At 43.8% G+C, this 19734-nt stretch overlaps 1 protein-coding gene across 4 annotated transcripts; it reads left to right on the top strand.

Moving 5' to 3' along the window:
* Window positions 1–1446: 1446 nt before the first annotated feature.
* ZNF821 (zinc finger protein 821) lies at window positions 1447–19409 on the top strand. 4 transcript variants are annotated; one of them, XM_080643589.1, is made up of 9 exons: window positions 1447–1779; window positions 2391–2453; window positions 3714–3801; window positions 5009–5125; window positions 12317–12442; window positions 14951–15096; window positions 15753–15857; window positions 17096–17262; window positions 18438–19409. In XM_080643589.1, the coding sequence occupies exons 4-9, from the start codon at window positions 5086–5088 to the stop codon at window positions 19090–19092; spliced, it is 1239 nt and encodes a 412-aa protein (XP_080499715.1). In that variant the 5' UTR covers window positions 1447–1779; window positions 2391–2453; window positions 3714–3801; window positions 5009–5085; the 3' UTR covers window positions 19093–19409. The 4 variants fall into 4 exon arrangements, with proteins under 4 accessions (XP_080499715.1, XP_080499716.1, XP_080499717.1 ...); XM_080643591.1 differs by having other exon boundaries at window positions 1509–1779; window positions 12317–12461; XM_080643590.1 differs by lacking the exon at window positions 3714–3801 and having other exon boundaries at window positions 1456–1779; window positions 12317–12461.
* The last annotated feature ends 325 nt before the right edge of the window (window positions 19410–19734 follow it).

Here is a 19734-nt window from a genome sequence, read left to right as displayed (position 1 = left end):
TATCAACTATGTCAAGTTTAAAGGTACATAATAAAGCCATATTTGTATCCCTCGGTCTAAACTCACTAAGAATTGCTGTTAAGTACAAAAGCCAATGTTTTATTCCAGCTTGCATTCTTATATTAAACTATTTAAAAACTTTCTGGTTGGATGAGAATATTCCATTTTTTGCTTCCTAGGAATTAAAATTTAAACAAAACTGAAATGTTTCCTTAACCAAAATGAAAGAATAACAATTCCTACCTACAATGAAGAATGAATGAATGAATTGTAAAGGACCAAGATCCTTTAACACAGCCATTCTCTCACATTAATCACAAGATGCAGACAATGATATCATCTCATTGGGGATTTATGAGAAGGACATTTTGCAATACCAGGACTTGTTGCTTACAATCAAGGGTCAGCATCCTCATTAACTCTGTCTTCGTGGGGTCAGTAATCATAAAAAATATTTGCAGAATATACATTTCATATGTTAATTTTAGTTAATCATCACAACAATCTATGAGAATAGAGATCAGGAATTATTACATTATTATCCATTTTACATCTCAGGGAATAGACGTTCAGAATAGGAAAGTGGCTTGCCCAAAGTCACCAGGCTCATCAGTGACAGAGCTGGGTGGGACCCAAAACTGATCTTCTAAAACCAGATCCCATTTTCTTCCCACCGCATTCCCTACTTCTCCAAGTAAGCTACGTCAGAGGCAGGCTCAGGAATTCTACAAGAAGAAAGAATAAGAAGGAAAGGAAAGTAGTGAGGCACTAGAAAGGCACGATGACAGGGGAAGGTGTTTTATTAGGAAGTGAGTCTAACCACTCTCAATTGTCCCAAATGTCCCTTAAGTGGCAACAGTGCCATGCCTCAAGTTACCCTGCTCCAAATTAATCCTATGCCCCTAGGTATACAGCTACTGTTGTTATTTGAGAACCATGTTGGAGACTTAAATGTTTGTTTTTTTAAATCTAAAGATTTTTCTCCGAGGTCTTGACAGCTGGACCCAGCCCCTCCCACCAAGACTCTTGGGAGCCGAAGAAACCCTGAAGTGTGGGGAACTGAAGGGAAGAGGGTTTCGGTGGAGGTGGGTGTGTGTGGGGGGGTGGTGGTGACTAAGGTTGAGCTAAGGAGAGGGGGAGCCTGCGGTGGAGCTGTGGTTAGGGGATGTGGGTTTTGTGGCTGAGCTTGAAGGTGAGATAGGAAACCAGGATCAGGGCTGACAGTCAGGGTGGAGTTTACAGGTCCAGGAGGGGTTGGGCAGCAGGGGAGCGGATAGCGCTGGAGAAAGACCTCGGAAGGTGCGAGCCTGGGTGGTCCATGGGGCGCGGGGCAGGAGACTAGGCCCCTCTCGGACGTCTGGGATTGGATGCTCCCTCAGTCCCGCCTCCCGGGACCCTCGCTCCCCAAGCCCCGCCCACACCCCGGGCGCGCGCCTGGAGCGGGGAGAGGGGACCAGGCGGGCGGAGGAGGGAGGGCGAGGGAGGCTCGTGCACGCGCCTCGCTCGCTGCGGTGCGCGAGCAGCGCGCTCCCGCCGCCCGCGTCGCCATCTTTTCCCCCTCCGTCCGTCTGTCTGCCGTTGGCTTTGTCCGTCTGCAGCGCCGCCCCTTGGCTCACTGCCCTCGGCTTGGCCCGCAGCTGCCCTCCGCCTGCCGGTCCCGGTCCCGAAGAGCCCGGCCTGGCCGGCCCGAGCCGCAGCCCGGGGCCCATTGTCCGGCGGTCCGTCTGTCCGGAGGCGGGGCCCAGGGACCCGGAGCGCTGCGCAGCGCCGAGGCGCCGGGTAAAGAGACCCCCGACTCCTTCCCTCCGGGGCCGGGCTAAGGATGCGGGTCACCGGCCGTCGGTCTTTTGTCTGTCGGCGTCTGGGGAGGGAAGTAGGGGCTCGCTTCGGCCTGGGGGGCGGGGGCAGCCCAGGCTCCGACCCAGCCCCTGCCCAGGTTTCCCGAGTCGCGGCGGGTCCCGGCCAGCACCCCTCCGGTCACTCCTCTTTCCGCCCCTTTGGCGCGGGAGGGACGTCGGTGCAGCCGCCCTCCCCGCTTGGGCCCAGGTCGGCTCGGCCGAGAGCAGCCGGGACGGCCCCGGCGTCTGACAGGCTGGGAGGAGCAGGGGGAGGGAGGATGGACGTGGGAGGGCAGACCCGGGTATCGGTCCGTGTCGCCGTCTCCCGGGAAGGCTTCTAAATTTAGACCTCGGAGAAGACTGTGCAGTCTGAGGGTTTGTCTGAGCCGCTGCGGAAGACCCACGGACTTTCGGCCGATCATTCCCGGGAATCCACCTGGCTCGTACTGCCAGAAGCCAAAGGGACATCTCGGCTGATTATACACACGCTCCAGACCGAACCGAAGTGAGGCGGCTACGTGATCAGCTTTCTTGTGCTCTCCTTTTTGGCAGATACAAATCACTGGGATTCAGACGAGTTTACTTTCCTCCGTGGGAACCGCACCAGAGCTGGAGGTGGGAATGCACCCTCTTTTCTTAAAGCTTGGCTTTCACCCGTTTTTTCTTTGCTAAAGTCCGTAGTGTGTCCTGGAAGCTGCAACCTAACACTTGTGGGAGAGCAGGTACAGTGTTCAGGGGAGACGTTGCTCCCCCTCCCGGCCCCAAGGACTTTTAACCTCGTTCTAAAGACAGACAAAGCTGCCTTCCTTTTTAAATAGAATCCCTTGTAGATTTGAATCTCACCACTTTACCTTTCTTCTTATCCCGGTTTTCTTGGAGATGGTGATGTTCAGGCCGTTCTCCGTTTACATTTTTGTGTTGGTTTCAGATTCGGCTTGGGAACTGAGGCAGTGTTAAAAGTAAAATTGAATGAGTGACCTTTAGGCCAGCGTGTCTATGGATTTTATTGCCGTTTAATGCCTACAAAACCCTGAGATCTTGTGTGGTTAAGAATGTACTTTCATTGCTATTTATTTGCAAGAGTCCTCTGCCCTACAGGCTTTCTTTTTTGAGGGATGGAGAGTATTTGCTTAATTTTCCCTTAAATCCCTCAGGTGTGAAGTTCCTTTGGGTACCATCTGGTCAGTTCCCCATTTGGCCACTAGGAGGATTATGAGATGCAGTGGACATTGCCAATTTAAGCACGCAGATGCTCATCTGTGTCGGACTTGTAGCTTTAGTATTGAACTATCGCCTCACCAAGATGATTGGAACAGAGCCTGGCTCAAGTTATTTGGTCTTCCTTCAGAAGGATCTTTAATATTACCTTTATCTCACAGTTTCAATTTCTGATCTTGATGGAGAGAAAATTTAAAGATTCATTAAGAGTTCATATTTTCCTTCTACAATAGAGTAGGTGTAGCTCTGCAAATTTTAGAACAAAAAAAAATGACAGACAACCTGCATTTCATTCAGCTTTCTGCTTTCCGATTCCATAGACCTACAGGAAAAGTGCACATTACCCCAAGTGTAAAATTCATTCACTGCTTTCATTAATAAAATAACTACTTGATTAGAAAGAAATGATCTACACAAAACTTAGAATGGAGAACGTATGCCATTAGCATTAGCACTCAGCACACTGCCCTCTAAATCAGTGGCCGCCAACCGGTGGTCCGTGGTCCGTGAGGTCCGAAAGGTTGGCAACCACTGCTCTAAATAGTTAAAATTGATTTTTATGTATATTTGGAGTTTTGTGTTTGTTTTTTTTGTTTTTTTTTTTTTTTTTTTGGTTGTTAATTAAAGGTCTGAAAAAGAACTGTGTTTGATATGCAGATATGATAGAAGACTGCCTGAAAGCTGCTTCCTTTGCCACTTCCTGTGGAGGCCTGTCTTTGCCATTTGCGGTTTCTTTCTTCTTTTGGTAAGGGGAGGCAGGATCTGATTACAGGTCTGAGGTCCTTTCTAGCTACATAGAGGAGTTCTGGAGTGCAAAGTATAGCTAGGAGTAGCCTCTCATAATGCCTCTTAAGGCAAAAACTACAATTTTATCTTTGCTCATTCACTGTGCATATACTTTGAGAAGGCAGGAACTGAAAGAAAACTTAAAGGGTGACCAGATCCATATTCTTGTCTTTGGTAGGAAAAGGAATCTAGTTCTTTTTAATCGGTCTGTTTCTTTATCTTTCAAAGAAAATTTCACAGCTTCCAATACTAATTCACTTCAGACTCTCTAACAACACTTACTGCTGGGAAAGTCTTATAACTAACCAGGAGCCTCCAGGCTTACATATCTGTTCCCTCCTGTTTCAGGGAAACAGGTGCATGTCTCTGCAGCACCGCTCACTTGAGGCGCTTTTCTCGTTGTTTCTCCCACTGATCGCTCTGCTACGTAGAGGCTGGATTGAGAAGAGGCACTAAAGTTACTAACTTTGACCACCGCTCCACAGCATGCGAGCAGGGCCAGGTTGATGTTCCACATTGGGGTGCTGAATTAGTACTCAGCAATGTGGATGGCGTCTGGCTCTTCCGGCGAGAGCCCATCCTCAGCACTGGAAGTCTGATTTGCTTCAGAGCCCTGTCATCCCCAGTGCCCAGCGCTGTGCCTGCATCACTAAACACTGGCTCTGTTTGCTGCGTGGTTTTGAGGTGTTTTCTTGTCTCAGGGGTATGATACCTTTGTCACCTCCAGGTGAGGTAACACCTGGAGGCTCCCATTGGGGAGGACTGCAGGGCTTGACTTCCAGTGGGCATGTGAGCTGCCGCCCTCTTTAGCCTTTGTTGCTTCCTTTTACAGTTCACGGGGATTTGTTCCTTTGAGCCCACGGCACTACTAACACTGATTGCCTGAGTTATTTGCTTCCTTTTTTATCCTGATCACGAGCGTGTAATAGTATTCTGGATTCCACAGATAGTTTTAGAGTGGAATTTCTAAATCCTCTAAAGGAGTCCCTTAAACTTCTTGGGACCTTGATGTGCCAGAGATTTATTAATTTCTTTCTTTAATTCAGTTATTTATAACTGCTGAGTTTGATACACTTAAGAACTATTTTTAAAAATCTTTTTATCTGTCAAGTTTGTATGATATCTGGGCAAAATGACATGTGCTAACTATATCCTTTTTATTGTAGGTCAGCACCCTGCAAGGAGGTAGTAACATATCCAGTCGTGAAACTGGGAAAGGCCAGAGCTCTTGGATCAGGGAAACATGTCCCGTCGGAAACAGACAAATCCAAATAAAGTTCACTGTGAGTATTGGGCTTTGTCTGTCCTCTGGAGTCTGGATGGGAATGGAAGAGTAATCTGAATTTAGGTTAGAGGCTTACACTAATTTGTGAAGAAAAAAAGGGTTAAAGGTGTTGAACATGATGGATTTAAAGTGTGTTTGTTTGCTGAAGAAGGTGTTAGAAAACTGTGTTGGGAGTAGGTGCGTTTGATTCATCCTTAGTATTCATATAATAAACATTTATAGGATATCTATTCTTTGAAAAGTCTTGTGCTAGATGCCCGGGCTGTAAAACAATAAAAGGATATATAAAACTATAATGTAGCCATTATTTGATAGTATATGCTAAGTGCCAAATAAGAATGCTATACAAACTGTATTATAGAAGTTAAGAGGAGCGAGAGATCTTCGTAGACTGAGGTAGCAAGGGAATGCTTGATGGAAGAGGCCCTAGTAGACCATGAACTTGAACTGGGTCTTAGAAGGTAGAAAGTGGATTATTTATTTATTGATTGATTTTTATTGATTTCAGAGAGAAAGGGAAAGGGAGAGAGAGAGAAAGAAACATCAGTGATGAGAGAGAATCATTGATTGGCTGCCTCCTGCATGCCTCCCTACTGGGGATCGAGCCCACAACCCGGGCATGTGCCCTTGATCAGAATCGAACCCAGGACCCTTCAGTCCACAGGCCGACGCTCTATCCACTGAGCCCAAACAGCTAGGGCAAAGTGAACTTTTTTAAAAGAGGAAGGGAGAAGTAAAATCGGAGAGGGAAAACAGTGTGAGCAAAGATGTAAGAGGAAGTACATGTGATATGTTCAGGGGACAAGGAGACTTTGGATGAAGCAGAAGTTTCATTTGTCCAGAAGTCATAGGACATTAGGTTGGAGATGTTTAACTCTACATCAAGCAAGTCAAACTCGTGGCCAGCAGGCCACATGCCGGCCACGAGTTTTACATTGTAGAGTCCTAAGGCCAGGCCAAGTTCAAACTTCATTCTGTAGACAAAAAGGAGCTACTGAAGGTTTTTAAGCAGAGAGAGTGGAGTGACATTTAGAATGCAGTGTTTTGGGATGGATCATATGAGGGAGAGACTGGTAACAGGAAGACCAGGTATGCACTGTTGCCTTGCATTATTTCTCAATAGTTTTGAGTGTATGTTTTATGTCAGTAATTGGATTGTAAACTTCTAGAGGGCATATATATTTCCTGCTATCCCTCTCAACTTCTGGCACTGCTCATAGAGAGTGTTCAAGTACCTTAAAATACCTTATCCAATTAATAATAATATATCTATATAGGACCAAGATAATTAATCAGACAGTTTCCTATGATCTGGGGAGATAAGCATCTTCACCTAAATGTTTATAAAAGAGAAGAATAGCTCCCTATTATGGAGGATTGACTAAATCAAGTACAGCAACATTTGAAGAGAATTCAGTGGTATAATATATGAAATTTTTTTTTAAAGAAAATAAATCCATTTGAGAAGATAGAATAGACAAGAAGTTAAGAGGACCAACATTTATTAAAAAAATACTGTATGCCAGGCACTATGTACCTTTTCTTGTCTTATTGGGTAATTTCCAGAGTAGGAGAGAAAACAGTAGAAGCAGAGGAATTAAGGGGACTTCAACATATTATAGATAATGAGATTAGGGTAGCAGACCTTCTTAGACAATTAATTCTTTAAGTCTTGGAAAATGTTTATAAGATAGAACAAGTTGGATTCTTCTGGGAGTATTCTCTAGGTGAATGTGGAAGGCTGCTTGATATAAAGGTGAGTGGTTTAAGAAGGATTTAGAAATTGTTGCTAAACAGTAAAATTTAGTGGGGCTGAAGGGGAGGATCATTAAGAGAGAAAATGAAGCATCTCTAGCATAGGGAATACAACACAGTGGTTTAGGAGAATTATCTTCTCCTCTGGTTGAAGGTGAGTATTGACTGATAAAAGGCACAGATGTGACCCCAAGAAGACAGGGCAGGAAAGGTACTCTTAATAGAGATGATGGGTTCACGAATAAGGCAGTCATAGGAGTTGGGTATTTACCTATACAAACCGCCTGTCCAAAGAGACTGGTTAGATTTGAGGAAAGATGAGGTGGATGATAGCATGATTGTGGTAAGGCCAAGGGGAGCCAGTAAAGGCTTGTGTGGCCTATGCCCGTGTCCACATGGCATATACCCATCAGCTGCATCTCCTCCCACCATAGCCAGTCAAACCAGGACGAGCTGGTGTTAGAATTGGAAAACAGATGGACAATCAGGCCATAGACAAGGACAGAATATCACACTTCTACAGCTGCAGAAATGCAGTGTCCAGAGCAAGGGAACATTATATTGTGGTGGAGTGGGTGGAACTTTGCAGCCTCTCTGGTGGTGCCATGAAGAGAGCTGTGAACAGAAATGTTCAGCTGCCACTAAAAAGCAGACCCAAAGGAGGTGCTATTTTCGGTGATGCATTTGGGCAGGGAACTGTGAGGGCTTCTCAGGTGATTGACTAAGCTTGACCAAAGAAGAAGACAGTGGGATTGGCTGGTCTCCAAGGGGTCTTCTGTTTATTTACTATTTGGAGACTGAAGCTGATCCTACCTGTTTTGAAAGGTCATCTTCTCATGACAGTAATGACAAATAGAAATTGGTAATTTCAGTCTTCTGACCACTCGAGTCTCTTATCCCCTTTCAGTGAAATGGAACCAATTAAATGTATTGAATTTAATGCTGCTCGTCTATTTAAAGTAAATGGGATGGACTCAAGGTCTGGGAGGCAGGAAAGCCTGCCGAAGCTCTGCTTCAGTATCAGAGGCAGTCGGCACTCAGTGATGGCTGAGCTCCATTAGCTCTGCCTTCTGGAAAGAAGAAGATTGTGTGGCATGAAGCTCAAAGCCCACCTAAAAGAATCTATTAAGAATCCCCTGCTGTAGGCTGGCAGCATTTATCCGGTTCACTTCAGAGGCAATGGGCAGGCTGTTCTGACAGTTACTTGGCTTCCCTCTGGACTGGCTGTGTATCTCAGAAATAGGCAGGCAGGCTCGTGGGTCTTACCCAGCTCATTAATAGACTTGATGAGAGCTTTTGGAATAAAAGCCCAGAACTGTTAGTCACAGAGAAACTGCTGAAGGGCTGAAATCTGTTAGACCTTCTTCCCTCCTTCCTCATCTTACCCCTTCTGAGTATAACTTTTTGTCAACTGTTTCTAGAGAGGTTGAAAATAGAGGCACACTCTCATTTGGTGTCTTTATACCAAGTAAACCACTAAGAAAAGGAAAACTTTTTCTGAAGAGTTTTTGTTTTCAGATTGCAACGTATATTCGAAAGCTTTCAACTTTAATTAAAAGCTTTTCAGCTTTTACAGAAAAGTAGCATTAAAAGCTTTTCAGCTTTTACAGAAAAGTAGGAAAAATGCTTTTGTAGTCCCTTCTCTTCTAAAAAGTGCAACTTATTTTATTTTCATTCAGTATCCCTGCGAGGTAAATGGTTATGTTCTCAACATGTGATTGCACCTTGGATTACAGAGACTGTCAGCTAGAAATGGAATCCTAAGCTCCTCACTCCTAATACTACCTCATCTTTTCTGAGTTTGACATCTGCTCTGTTAGGATATGTTTCAGCTGCTATCCTTAATTTCAGTCAGCTAGAAACTGCATTTACTGGATGGACAAAAGTAGGTTTAAAGCATGAGTATGTGAAACACAGTTTCTTCTTCTTTTTTTTTAAAATTGATTTTAAAGAGAGAAGAAGGGAGAGAACGAGAGAGGAACTTCAATTTGTCATTCCTTATTTACGCATTCATTGGTTCACTCTTGTATGTGCCTTGACCGAACCTGCAACCTTGGCATATCAGGACAATGCTCCAACCAAGTGAGCTACCCAACCAGGGGAAATTTATTCTTATATTGTTATTTATTAATTATTCTATTATTTTCCATACAAGCAACTGTAAGCCTACTTTTGCCCACCCATGCATTTAACTGCACCAAGGACTCAAGAAAGAGAATTATAAAATTCTTTGTCTTTCTAATAACTTTCATCTCAAGCTTCTCCTCTGTTTCACAAACTTGCTTGTATGGCCTTGTTTTTATCTGGTTTGATAAATCTTAACCAAATCAAATAGTATCTATATCTATATATCTATATCTATATCTATATATTTTTATTGATTTCAGAGAGGAAGGGAGAGGGAGATAGAAACATCAATGAAAAAGAGAGAATCATTGATCGGCTGCCTCCTGCATGCCCCTCACTGGGGATTGAGCCCGCAACCCCGGGCATGTGCCCTTGACCAGAATCGAACCTGGGACCCTTCAGTCCGTAGGCTGACACTCTATCTACTGAGCCAAACTGGCTAGGGCTCAAATAGTATCTTGATTTTATACTAAAAACAGGAGAAGTGGCACTTTATTTTTACTGTGGGAGCATAGATGACTTGTTCTCAACTATTAATAGACAAATAAATACCCATGTTAAATAAGATCGTTGCCCTACATTAATATCCAGAGATTACAGGATTTTTTTTTAACCTACTCCAACAGTCTCAAGATAGAAGGAAATGATTCTACATTATACAAGCAGGCAATTGTATAACACTTCTTAATCACTAGTATCTGTGAATCAGATTATACTTAATTATGACATACTTTTAGCAAGTATCACTACTTTCTTGTGAAAGGATAATTCTGGACAGCCAGATTTTAGGGATTAAATAAATAGTGACTACTGGAAGATTATTCACACATCTTTTCCTATAAGGTCTGCCAAAATCATGTCCTTTTTTTATGGTTTTTATATAGTTTGTTTTAGTTGATGTTTAAAATAGGAATAAAGTTTACCTTAGCCTTTTTTCTCAAGCTAGGAACAGAATAAAATACAAGAGCACAGCTTTTCTCTCCAAACTGCCAAAAAGGAATGACAATTAGTTCATTCCACCTGTCCTAGGGTAGATTGCCTAGGTAAGCAAAAAGTGCTAGCTAGGGAAGTTCTATGGAATAGACCCTTCTCTGTTCTGGGAAGGCCTAAATATTTAAACATCAATAGACAAACATAAATTTTAAGCTCCAGTTGATAGAGACCAAACTGAAGTACTAGCTGCTATTGAAAGGTACATATACTTTTAGATGCCCTTTTACTAATCCAGTGGTGATTTCCTAATAGAAAGAGGGGTGAGGTATATGTTCTAAATATGCTATAAACCTAGCTGGTTTCTGGCTAGGTTTCTTTAGAGATGAGCAGTATCACTGATGAGAATGATCTGTCCCTTGATAATTAATTATATGCTGGTACATAACTTGTTTCATAGTGCCATATCTGCCCATAGCCACCAGGTCTGAAAACATGCATCTACCCAGAAGAATTCAGTAACTATTCCAGTTGGCCATGGTCTTGTGATTACAGTGGAACCAACGTGGAGAAATTAAATATTTTACTTCTGCAAAGAAAGAAGAGAAGACACTATACACAATTTTTGCTTTCCCTAGCAGTAATTTATATCCAGTGTATCATCTTGGATATTATGAAAGTGGACTTAAAGCAGCTTATTTTTCCTTTACTTGAGGACTGTGTGGTTGTAGTACATTTGAACTCTAACCACCTCTACTCCCATTCACGTGTCAGTCAGAGTACCCATAATAGTTACTCTGACCCAGGCATGGTAATACCACATGGTATCAGAACCATCAAAATGATGGTTCCTGTTGTCATATACTGGCCCTGAGAACATTATTTTGATATTTGAGTTATATTTATCAGTTTCTCATGATATGAAGTTAACAGTACCACTAGGATCAGAGCCATTCTTCTCAGAGAGCATTTGTTTTCAGCAAAACCACTATGATAAAGCGCCTAGCCTTCTGCTTATATCACTACTAGAAAGCAGTTTAAAAACATGGATAGTAGAGTTGGGCAAACCTAGGTTTGAATCCTTAGTTCCACCACAGACCTTAGTTTTCTCCTAAGTAAAACGTGGGTAGTTATACCTACCACGTAGAATTTAGCAGAGAATTAAGGTAAGGTAACAACTATAAAGCATTTAACATAGAATCTGGAGCTATTATTAGTGCTTAGCACTTAGCATATAGTAAACTCTCCATGAATATTTGCTGAATGAATGCCTAAGTAATCCCATGAAGTCTACTTCACATCCATTCTTTCATTGCCTCGGGACTAGTAGCAGATCAACTAACCTGTTCATTTTTCCTACATCATTGTCTCCTGCCTTGGAACTTGAGCCTGTTTACTCCCCTTTCTCTCCTCAGTAAGAAAGCGCTATTGGTCTATTGTCAATCTTTTCACTAGGGCTTTTATTATTCTCTCTTGGTAGCTGGAGAATGGGGACTGTAGTTTCCACTCTGACTGAGATAATGGAAACCTCGAGAAACCCAATTCTCTTTTCTCCTTATGCCTGGCCTCTTGGAAATAAAAGAACACTTAAATGTTAACTCTTCAGTAACCACACAGATCCCAGGCAGAGTTCATCAGAAGTAAATGTATAATCAAGGACAGGTCTAGGGCTTTGGGGTATTGCATACAAACAAACAAACAAACAAACAAACAAACAAACAAAGACCCAGGATACCAGATGAAATATTTGTTGCAAATTAGATGGCATGTTTCAGGAAGTGTGTTCCTCAGCAGAAGTGTGTTCTCCTTTTAATCCATTATTCAACTCATTGTTGATTTGCTTATGGATAATTCTGATAGGCATTAGAAAGGAAGTCAAGGAAGAACTTCCAGAGCATGTCTTAAGGAGAGTGAATGAAAGACGGGATTATATACTGTTATCTAGATGGAGGTAGACATTAACTCAGGGCATAATGCTCGTACCTTAAAATTCACAGATTGTGCCCATATTTGTTGCCATATCTTTATCCTATTCCTTTGTCTCTTTTTGCCTCTGTCTTACCAATCCTGATGGAAGGTTGTAAATGGAATTGAGATTCTAAAGCTAAGTTTATAAAGTAGCAATTGATCACCTTTTAAAAAGGAGTAAAGATTAGGACAATTTAAGGGAAGCATATGTTGCTTTCTAGAGCCTCCGGCTTACCAGGAAGCGTAGCTGAGCCCAGAAACAGTTGTAGGCAACAAGCTGACTTGGAGATGGATGACTCCACCACAGGGTACCTGCCTCCTACCTTTGAATGGTCTGACTGTCCAACTAGCTTGCCTGAGGATGTGCTGCCCAGCTGGTGGCCTGACTATTTTTCCTTGTGACCACCAGGGGATCAAGTATTTGCTGGGCTAGAAGAGCAAGCCCGCCAGGCGATGATGAAAACTGATTTTCCTGGAGACCTTGACGGTCAGCGACAAGCTATCCAACAACTAAGAGATCAGGACTCCAGTAGCAGTGAGTTCTGCACCTTCTGGTAATGACTCAGGGCAATGGGAGAAGAATTATCAGAGTGTGTGTGCTCTGGGGATTATGCATGGGGTTGGGAGGAAGACATGAAGAAGGAGATTTGTGGATCCTCAGTGTTCCCAAAGGTGTTCTAAGGTCTGTGGGCATATTCTTATCCAGAGAGCGAGAACAGGTTTGGCATGATGGTTGGTTTGTTTGTTTAACTCATGGACTGCAGTACTTGGCACAGTACCATACACAGATAGGTCTTTGATGATTGTGAGAGACAGGGCATAGGAATAATTAGTGCCCAAGCAGCCCCTGGGTTAGGTCAAGTGAAGAGAAAAAAATCCCTGTCTCCTCAGATCTCTTTGTTCATAATTAATAAAATGTAAGAGTGGCATTAATGGAAATTTTTGCTTGAGGGCCTGGTGTTAATGTTATACAAGAGATATTGCAAATTAATGAGATTGTGCATCGTATAAAATGCTAATGTCAAGGTCTTCCCTTCCCACACCAAGTCCTAAGTAGATCCCTGTGGTTAGAAGATGGAAAGACAGTGGCTGGTAGACAGTTGAGCCTTGTGGATCGCCTGGTCCATGACCTGCCTGAACACATACACTTTGAGATGTGTTGTTTTCTATGATGATTTCCACACTTTACTGATTTCATCCTTACTGGTTATTATTAGTGTTAATTCAGAGAGGGATTTCAGATTTTTCTTCCCATTTGGGGTTGAGGAAGAACAAAGAGGGAGAGAGTTCTACAACCTAAGAACTACAGTTTCCACTCAAACTGTTAATTTAACAAAAAATATTTAGCAATTAATTGCTCAGGTAGAGAAAAATAAGCCCAAATATTTCTAGAAAGCCTGTGGGAGCCATCAGTTTGAGTAACAGGTAGGAATGGCAACATCTATAAAAGTCGAATAGGTTTCCATCCCGGAAAAGATGCAGCATCCCTCTGGATAGCATACTCTTTTTAAAATCTTTCTAGTAGAGAGATATATTTGGATTTTTGATAAATTACAAAAATGTGTTTGATGCATTGTTATTTTAGACTAAGCTTACAAGTATTCCAGATAAAGTGGTGAGAAAGTCTAGTATGATTTAATCTGTGCTAATCCTTCATTACTGAGATGAATTCAAACTAAAGCTTTGGGCTTGGGAATAAGGCCAGATCCAGTACACCAACCAAGTGGCGTATCTTACAGAGACACACATAACTACTAACAGATGATTTGGTTGGATTTTCTTAAGAAGAAAGAGAATAGAACCAGTTTTGCCCAGATACTGGTGAATTTAGAAATTGTGCAAGGGATAGAAGAGAGAAGACAACAGCACAGTTAGCTAGGAAAGCTGAATCTCACCGCCGTTGCAGAGAGACTGGTGAAACTCTCTACTCTGTATTTCTCTCTTGCTTACAATCAGGCCCAGGAGCCCAGGAGCCAGGTGGGATTGGGGCTGCAGTCTGGTAGCTTCCCTAGGCTTGGCTTCCTCTTGTGATCTTCAAAGTACTAGCACTTTATTTCTTTCAGAAAGAACTCCCTTTGTAATGGTGGGTTTCTTTTTCAAAAAAATAATTTCTCCCTATTTTATAAATAATAGGGCAGAAATTCAGCTCCCACAAACCTTGACCTCCCCTCAGCCACATCCCACTCCCTAAACGAAAACATTCAATTCTTACTTTAGTCACAATAAATTATATTCATTCTAAAGTAAAGAATAACCTGGTTCCTCTACTTAATGCATCCATCAGATAATCCAAAGAACCAACAGAAACAATGGATTTATTTAGCCTAGAATGCTGAGTTACTAGCAGAGTAATAAGAACACTGTGAGTCAAATACCACTACAAACTGCCTGAGGTTGTTTGCTGCACTAATTTTCCACTGTACTGAACAGCCTTTTCCCTATGCCCTATAAAGTGACATCATTTTAACCTAATTTACTACTGCCTCTTTTATTGATTAGAGGAAAGAAAAACTTGTTGGTGTTTATTTAAGTGTGCCTTGGGGTTTGTTGGGAGAGGACAGATTAGTGGGACTCAGAGTAGAATAGTATATGTGACACCATGGAGAAATTGTGCAGCGGGTGGGGGGCGGTTATGGAGAAAAGTAAGGTAATAAAGTCAGTGAAAAGTGTTGGTAAATCAGAGGTGCTATGTTGTGGGAATGAGCATGGTGTGAGGTATGAAGGAGGTGTGATTTGAAGTGTGAGATATTTGGGAACCATGTGTAAGAAGTAACTATTTTTATGATAATGTACAGGGCCCAATAACCATTTCCCAATGCAGTTTTGCCTCAGATTTTCTCTTTAGTGTGTATATCGCATTATAAACAACAGCTATAACTGGTTTCCACTTAATATGATTTATACCCAACTAAGCACTGATACAAACTATATTATGGAAGATCTAAAAATGTTTTTCATTATAACTGCAAACTCCAGGGTGGAAAGCAATTCAAGATGTATTCATTGCAAAAATCAGAACAAGTGACCAGTTTGTGTGTTCCAGGTGACAGTGAGGGTGATGAAGAGGAGACCACACAAGATGAAGTCTCTTCCCACACATCAGAAGAAGATGGAGGGGTGGTCAAAGTGGAAAAAGAGTTAGAAAATGCAGAACAGCCTGTTGGTGGGAACGAAGTGGTAGAGCATGAGGCAAGTGACAAATGGCTGAGTCCGAGAGCCCCCTTACTCTTCTGTTTGGCCTGGTGCCTCTCCTCCATATGTAACAGTCTTACCTCTGACAGGCTCCTGGGCCTTCATATGAAGCCCCTCTTCCTTCACAGCACCAGTTATCCAAACCTTAGACACAATTCTTATCACACCCGCTTTCCTTTTCCACCTACATATCACTCCACCATGTACAGCTCTCTTTCCAGACAGCTGTACAAAACTTTGCAAAGACACCTTTGCAGAGCTATTAGCTGACTTCCTGAGGTGTGCTCTTGAATATGTTTGCAAATTTAAGTCAAAGTGTTACCTCACTAAATTGTTTCCTGAAGATTCCTGCAAGAAGCATGGCAAGAGGAAAGCTAATCCTTTCTCTACAGTTTACCTTGGGGAAAACAATAGCTAAGCTCTCTCGGGGGCCAGGCCTATGCCCGCATGGCAGGAAACCCTGGAGAAAATAAAGATTAATGCAAGTTAACTCCCGTCTCCCTATTAGTTTTTCCTTTGGTCCGTATGGAAACCTGAGAATAATATGTGATATCAGGTTGTATTTTTTTTAACAGGATACCTTGTAAAAGAAGTAGGGGCAGGAAAGAGACTGGTCAGCAGTCTTAATGAATTGCCTACTTATTGAATTGCAGGTCACAGAGAATTTGAATACTGACCCCTTACTTGGACTCTGCCAGTGTCCCCTCTGCCAACTAGACTGTGGGAGTCGGGAGCAGCTGATTGCTCACGTGTACCAGGTATGGCGTGGGGAGCTGCGTGCTCTGGAACTCGAGGGCCAGCAGCTTGTTTAGCCTTCGTCTCCAGCTCCCAAAGGAACCCTGGGCTGTTGTTCTCATTCAGAATCACTCCAGTCCTCAGAACATTTTGGAGAATAAGTGGAATATGCTGGGTAAATATGTCCTGGGGTTCCCGTGCAGACATACTATGAAAATTAAGTACCATTTAAAAAAATTACTTAATGCATATTTTAAATAGTGAAATAAAAACTGACACCTGTTAATAATGAGGGCTTTGTTTTAAAGAAGAAAAACATAAATGTTTCTGAAATACTGGAGAAAGTTAGTGTAAGTAAGAGGATGAGAATAAGACAAACTTTTTTTTTTAAGTCCTCACTTGAGAACATGCTTAGAGAGAGGAAGGGAGAGAAATAGAGAGAGAAACATTGATCGGTTGCCTTCCGTACGCTCCCCAATCAGAGATCAAACGTGCAATATGGGCATGTGCCCTGACTGGGAATTGAACCAGCAGCCCTTCAGTGCAGAGGACCACGCTCAACCAACTGAGCCACTCTGGCCGGGCAAGACAGACTTTTGTGTTCTTTTCCCCCGATCCGATCACAGAGCACCTGTGCCTTGTGAGCTGTATTGAAAAGGCTTCAGCACACATGGCAGCCTGGGTTATAGTGTAAAGATAGATAGTTTATGAGGAGACACATTTCTCCAAAAGACTGTCTTTAAAACATTAAAGGAAAGGCAGGACACTTAAATACCTTTTGAGTACCAGTCTTCCCAGTTAGCTTCTGGACTGGCCTTCATTGATCCCTTCTCTTGGACTTGCACCTGCACACTGTGAGGCAAGCAGTCAGAGAGAAATTACCCCAATCATTAATTCTCTCAGGCTCGGAAGACGGCTCTGGAGCCCATTGTTCCCTAGTTCAGCCACATGTCCCAGAAAGTAGTCAACAGTCTTAATGAATTGCCTACTTACTGAACTGAATTCAATAAGTAGGCAATTGCAATTCAATAAGTAGAACTCAAACTAATGAAATGTGAGCAGTGGTCTGAATGGCCTGGCCCTTCTGAAAGCCCATTAACACAAGGAAGTTTTAATTTTCCAGGTGCTAAACAGGGAGAATAGTGGCAAGTCCCTTGTTCTGAGACTAAGGAAAGGGAACGTTTCCCCCAAAGTAGTTTCTAAATGGGTGTAGATTGTCTTGGAGGTGGCGTGAGTTGACAGACGAAGGCTTGTTTTACAGCACACTGCAGCAGTTGTGAGCGCCAAGAGCTATATGTGTCCTGTCTGTGGCCGGGCCCTTAGCTCCCCAGGGTCATTGGGTCGCCACCTCCTAATCCACTCGGAGGACCAGCGGTCTAACTGTGCTGTGTGTGGAGCCCGTTTCACCAGCCATGCCACGTTTAACAGGTTAGCTGGGCACCTAACCCTTTGTGTTGGGAACAAATTACTGGGTATGGATTCTGCTTTCCCAAGTCAAAGAAAAGGCTGGAGATCAGTAATGCAAAGGCAACTAGTTGATTCTTAAACTCTTTGGAAATGCAAATAATGAGACCAGTAAATATGCCCCTTCCATTAGCTATCTCCAAAGGGAAATGAATTCCCATTTATTTTCCCTATCAGTATAATATTTTCACCTAGAAAGAGATGTGGGGAAGTCCAAGAATATTCATGATAAAGCATGAAGAAAAGTTATAGGGTGCTGAAAGGACCCTGATGTGAGGACATAGTCTCTACTATTCCCAGGCCGACTGGAACAGTGTGAATTGTGTCCTAGTCCCATTTGCTAGCATGCAATGCAGAATTGGCCAGGGCAGGAGCTTGAGCCAGTGGACGTACCTGCCCTGAAGGCAGCCTCTACTTCAAGGACTGCCTCCCACCACAGGACTGCCCTGCACAGCGTCTACCAAACACCACCATTCTGGCTTGACCAGAAAGGGCTTGTTTTAAGGGTTCTTCTGATTTTTAGTGGCTTGCTGTGGCCTTTGGTTCAGTCTCTAACTCCAGGTGGGCTTTAAAACTTGGTGCACACCCTAGCCCAGTGGTCGGCAAACTCATTAGTCAACAGAGCCAAATATCAACAGTACCACGATTGAAATTTCTTTTGAGAGCCAAATTTTTTTTTAAAATATATTTTATTGATATTTTACAGAGAGGAAGGGAGAGGAATAGAGAGCTAGAAACATCGATGAGAGAGAAACATCGATCAGCTGCCTCCTGCACACCTCCCACTGGGGATGTGCCCGCAACCAAGGTACATGCCCTTGACCGGAATCGAACCCGGGACCCTTCAGTCCGCAGGCCAACGCTCTATCCACTGAGCCAAACCGGTTTCGGCGAGAGCCAAATTTTTTAAACTTAAACTTCTTCTAACACTACTTGTTCAAAATAGACTTGCCCAGGCCATGGTATTTTGTGGAAGAGCCACACTCAAGGGGCCAAAGAGCAGGGATGGAGAGGAACTCAAACTGACCCCTAGTGGTGAAATTGGAGCAACTGGCGTGTAGGACAAGAATAAGTCAGAATTGAATACCAGAGCCTTGTTAGAAGGTGACACTAACCATCCAAAATGTTTGCTTTCCCAGTGAGAAACTTCCTGAAGTACTTAATATGGAATCCCTACCCCCAGCCCACAGTGAGGGCCCCTCCAGTGCTGAGGGGAAGGACATTGCCTTTAGTCCTCCAGTTTACCCTGCTGGAATTCTGCTTGTGTGCAACAACTGTGCTGCCTACCGTAAGCTACTGGAAGCCCAGACCCCCAGCGTACGCAAGTGGGCCCTCCGTCGACAGAACGAGCCTTTGGAAGTAAGGCTGCAGCGGCTGGAACGAGAGCGCACAGCCAAGAAGAGCCGGAGGGACAATGAGACCCCTGAGGAGCGGGAGGTAAGGCGCATGAGGGACCGCGAGGCCAAGCGCCTGCAGCGCATGCAGGAGACAGATGAGCAGCGGGCACGCCGGCTGCAGCGGGATCGGGAGGCCATGAGGCTCAAGCGGGCCAATGAAACCCCAGAGAAGCGGCAGGCCCGGCTCATCCGGGAGCGGGAGGCCAAGCGGCTCAAGAGGAGGCTGGAGAAGATGGACATGATGTTGCGAGCTCAGTTTGGCCAGGACCCTTCTGCCATGGCAGCTTTAGCAGCCGAAATGAACTTCTTCCAGCTACCTGTGAGTGGGGTAGAGTTGGACAGCCAGCTCCTGGGCAAGATGGCCTTTGAGGAGCAGAACAGCAGCTCTCTGCACTGAACCACAAACACCTTCCTGCCTGCCCTCCTGCTCACCCGCCCACCCAAGCCCACAGGGATCAGTGCTGCAGCCACCCACAGGGCCCTGTCCTTACTGCCAGAGGCAGGCCCAGGTTTGTTGCAGGTGGACCTGTGCACTCCTTGCATGTCGGAGCAGGATGATGGGGTCAGGAGGAAACCAGCTCAAGGCTGGACAAGGGAGCAGGCACTCCATAGAAATGGACTCCCCAGCCCACTGCTGCAGGGCATGCTGTAGGACTGTGGGGCCCCAAAGTGGCCCATGGAGTTGTAAGGGCAAATAAATTAATTTTATCTTTATTGGCCCTTTCATGCTTTTCTCTCAATTTCATTCCAGCAAATGAAGTGATCTGGGAGAGACCTGTGTGGAATTTCCAGGCAGACTTCTGGCAGTGCTTCTTTTCTCAGGGAGGGCACACCTCAACTTAGGCTCTCTAAGCCAAGATCCCTGGGTATTTGGGCCGTTACATGTTGATAAGACGTAACTATGACATTAAGAACCAGTGCTGACTTTGTGAGGGTCCAGTCCCACAACCCTAAAGAAGGTAATTAACAGTCTGAAGGACTATTAAAACCTAACTTACCTTTTCTAAACTCAGTAGCAGGTGCCTTTCCTTATAACTGG

This window comes from Plecotus auritus (assembly GCF_963455305.1).
Source record: "Plecotus auritus genome assembly, chromosome: 10".
NCBI classification, from domain to species: Eukaryota; Metazoa; Chordata; class Mammalia; order Chiroptera; family Vespertilionidae; genus Plecotus; species Plecotus auritus.
This window is presented reverse-complemented; position numbering and strand designations above follow the sequence as displayed.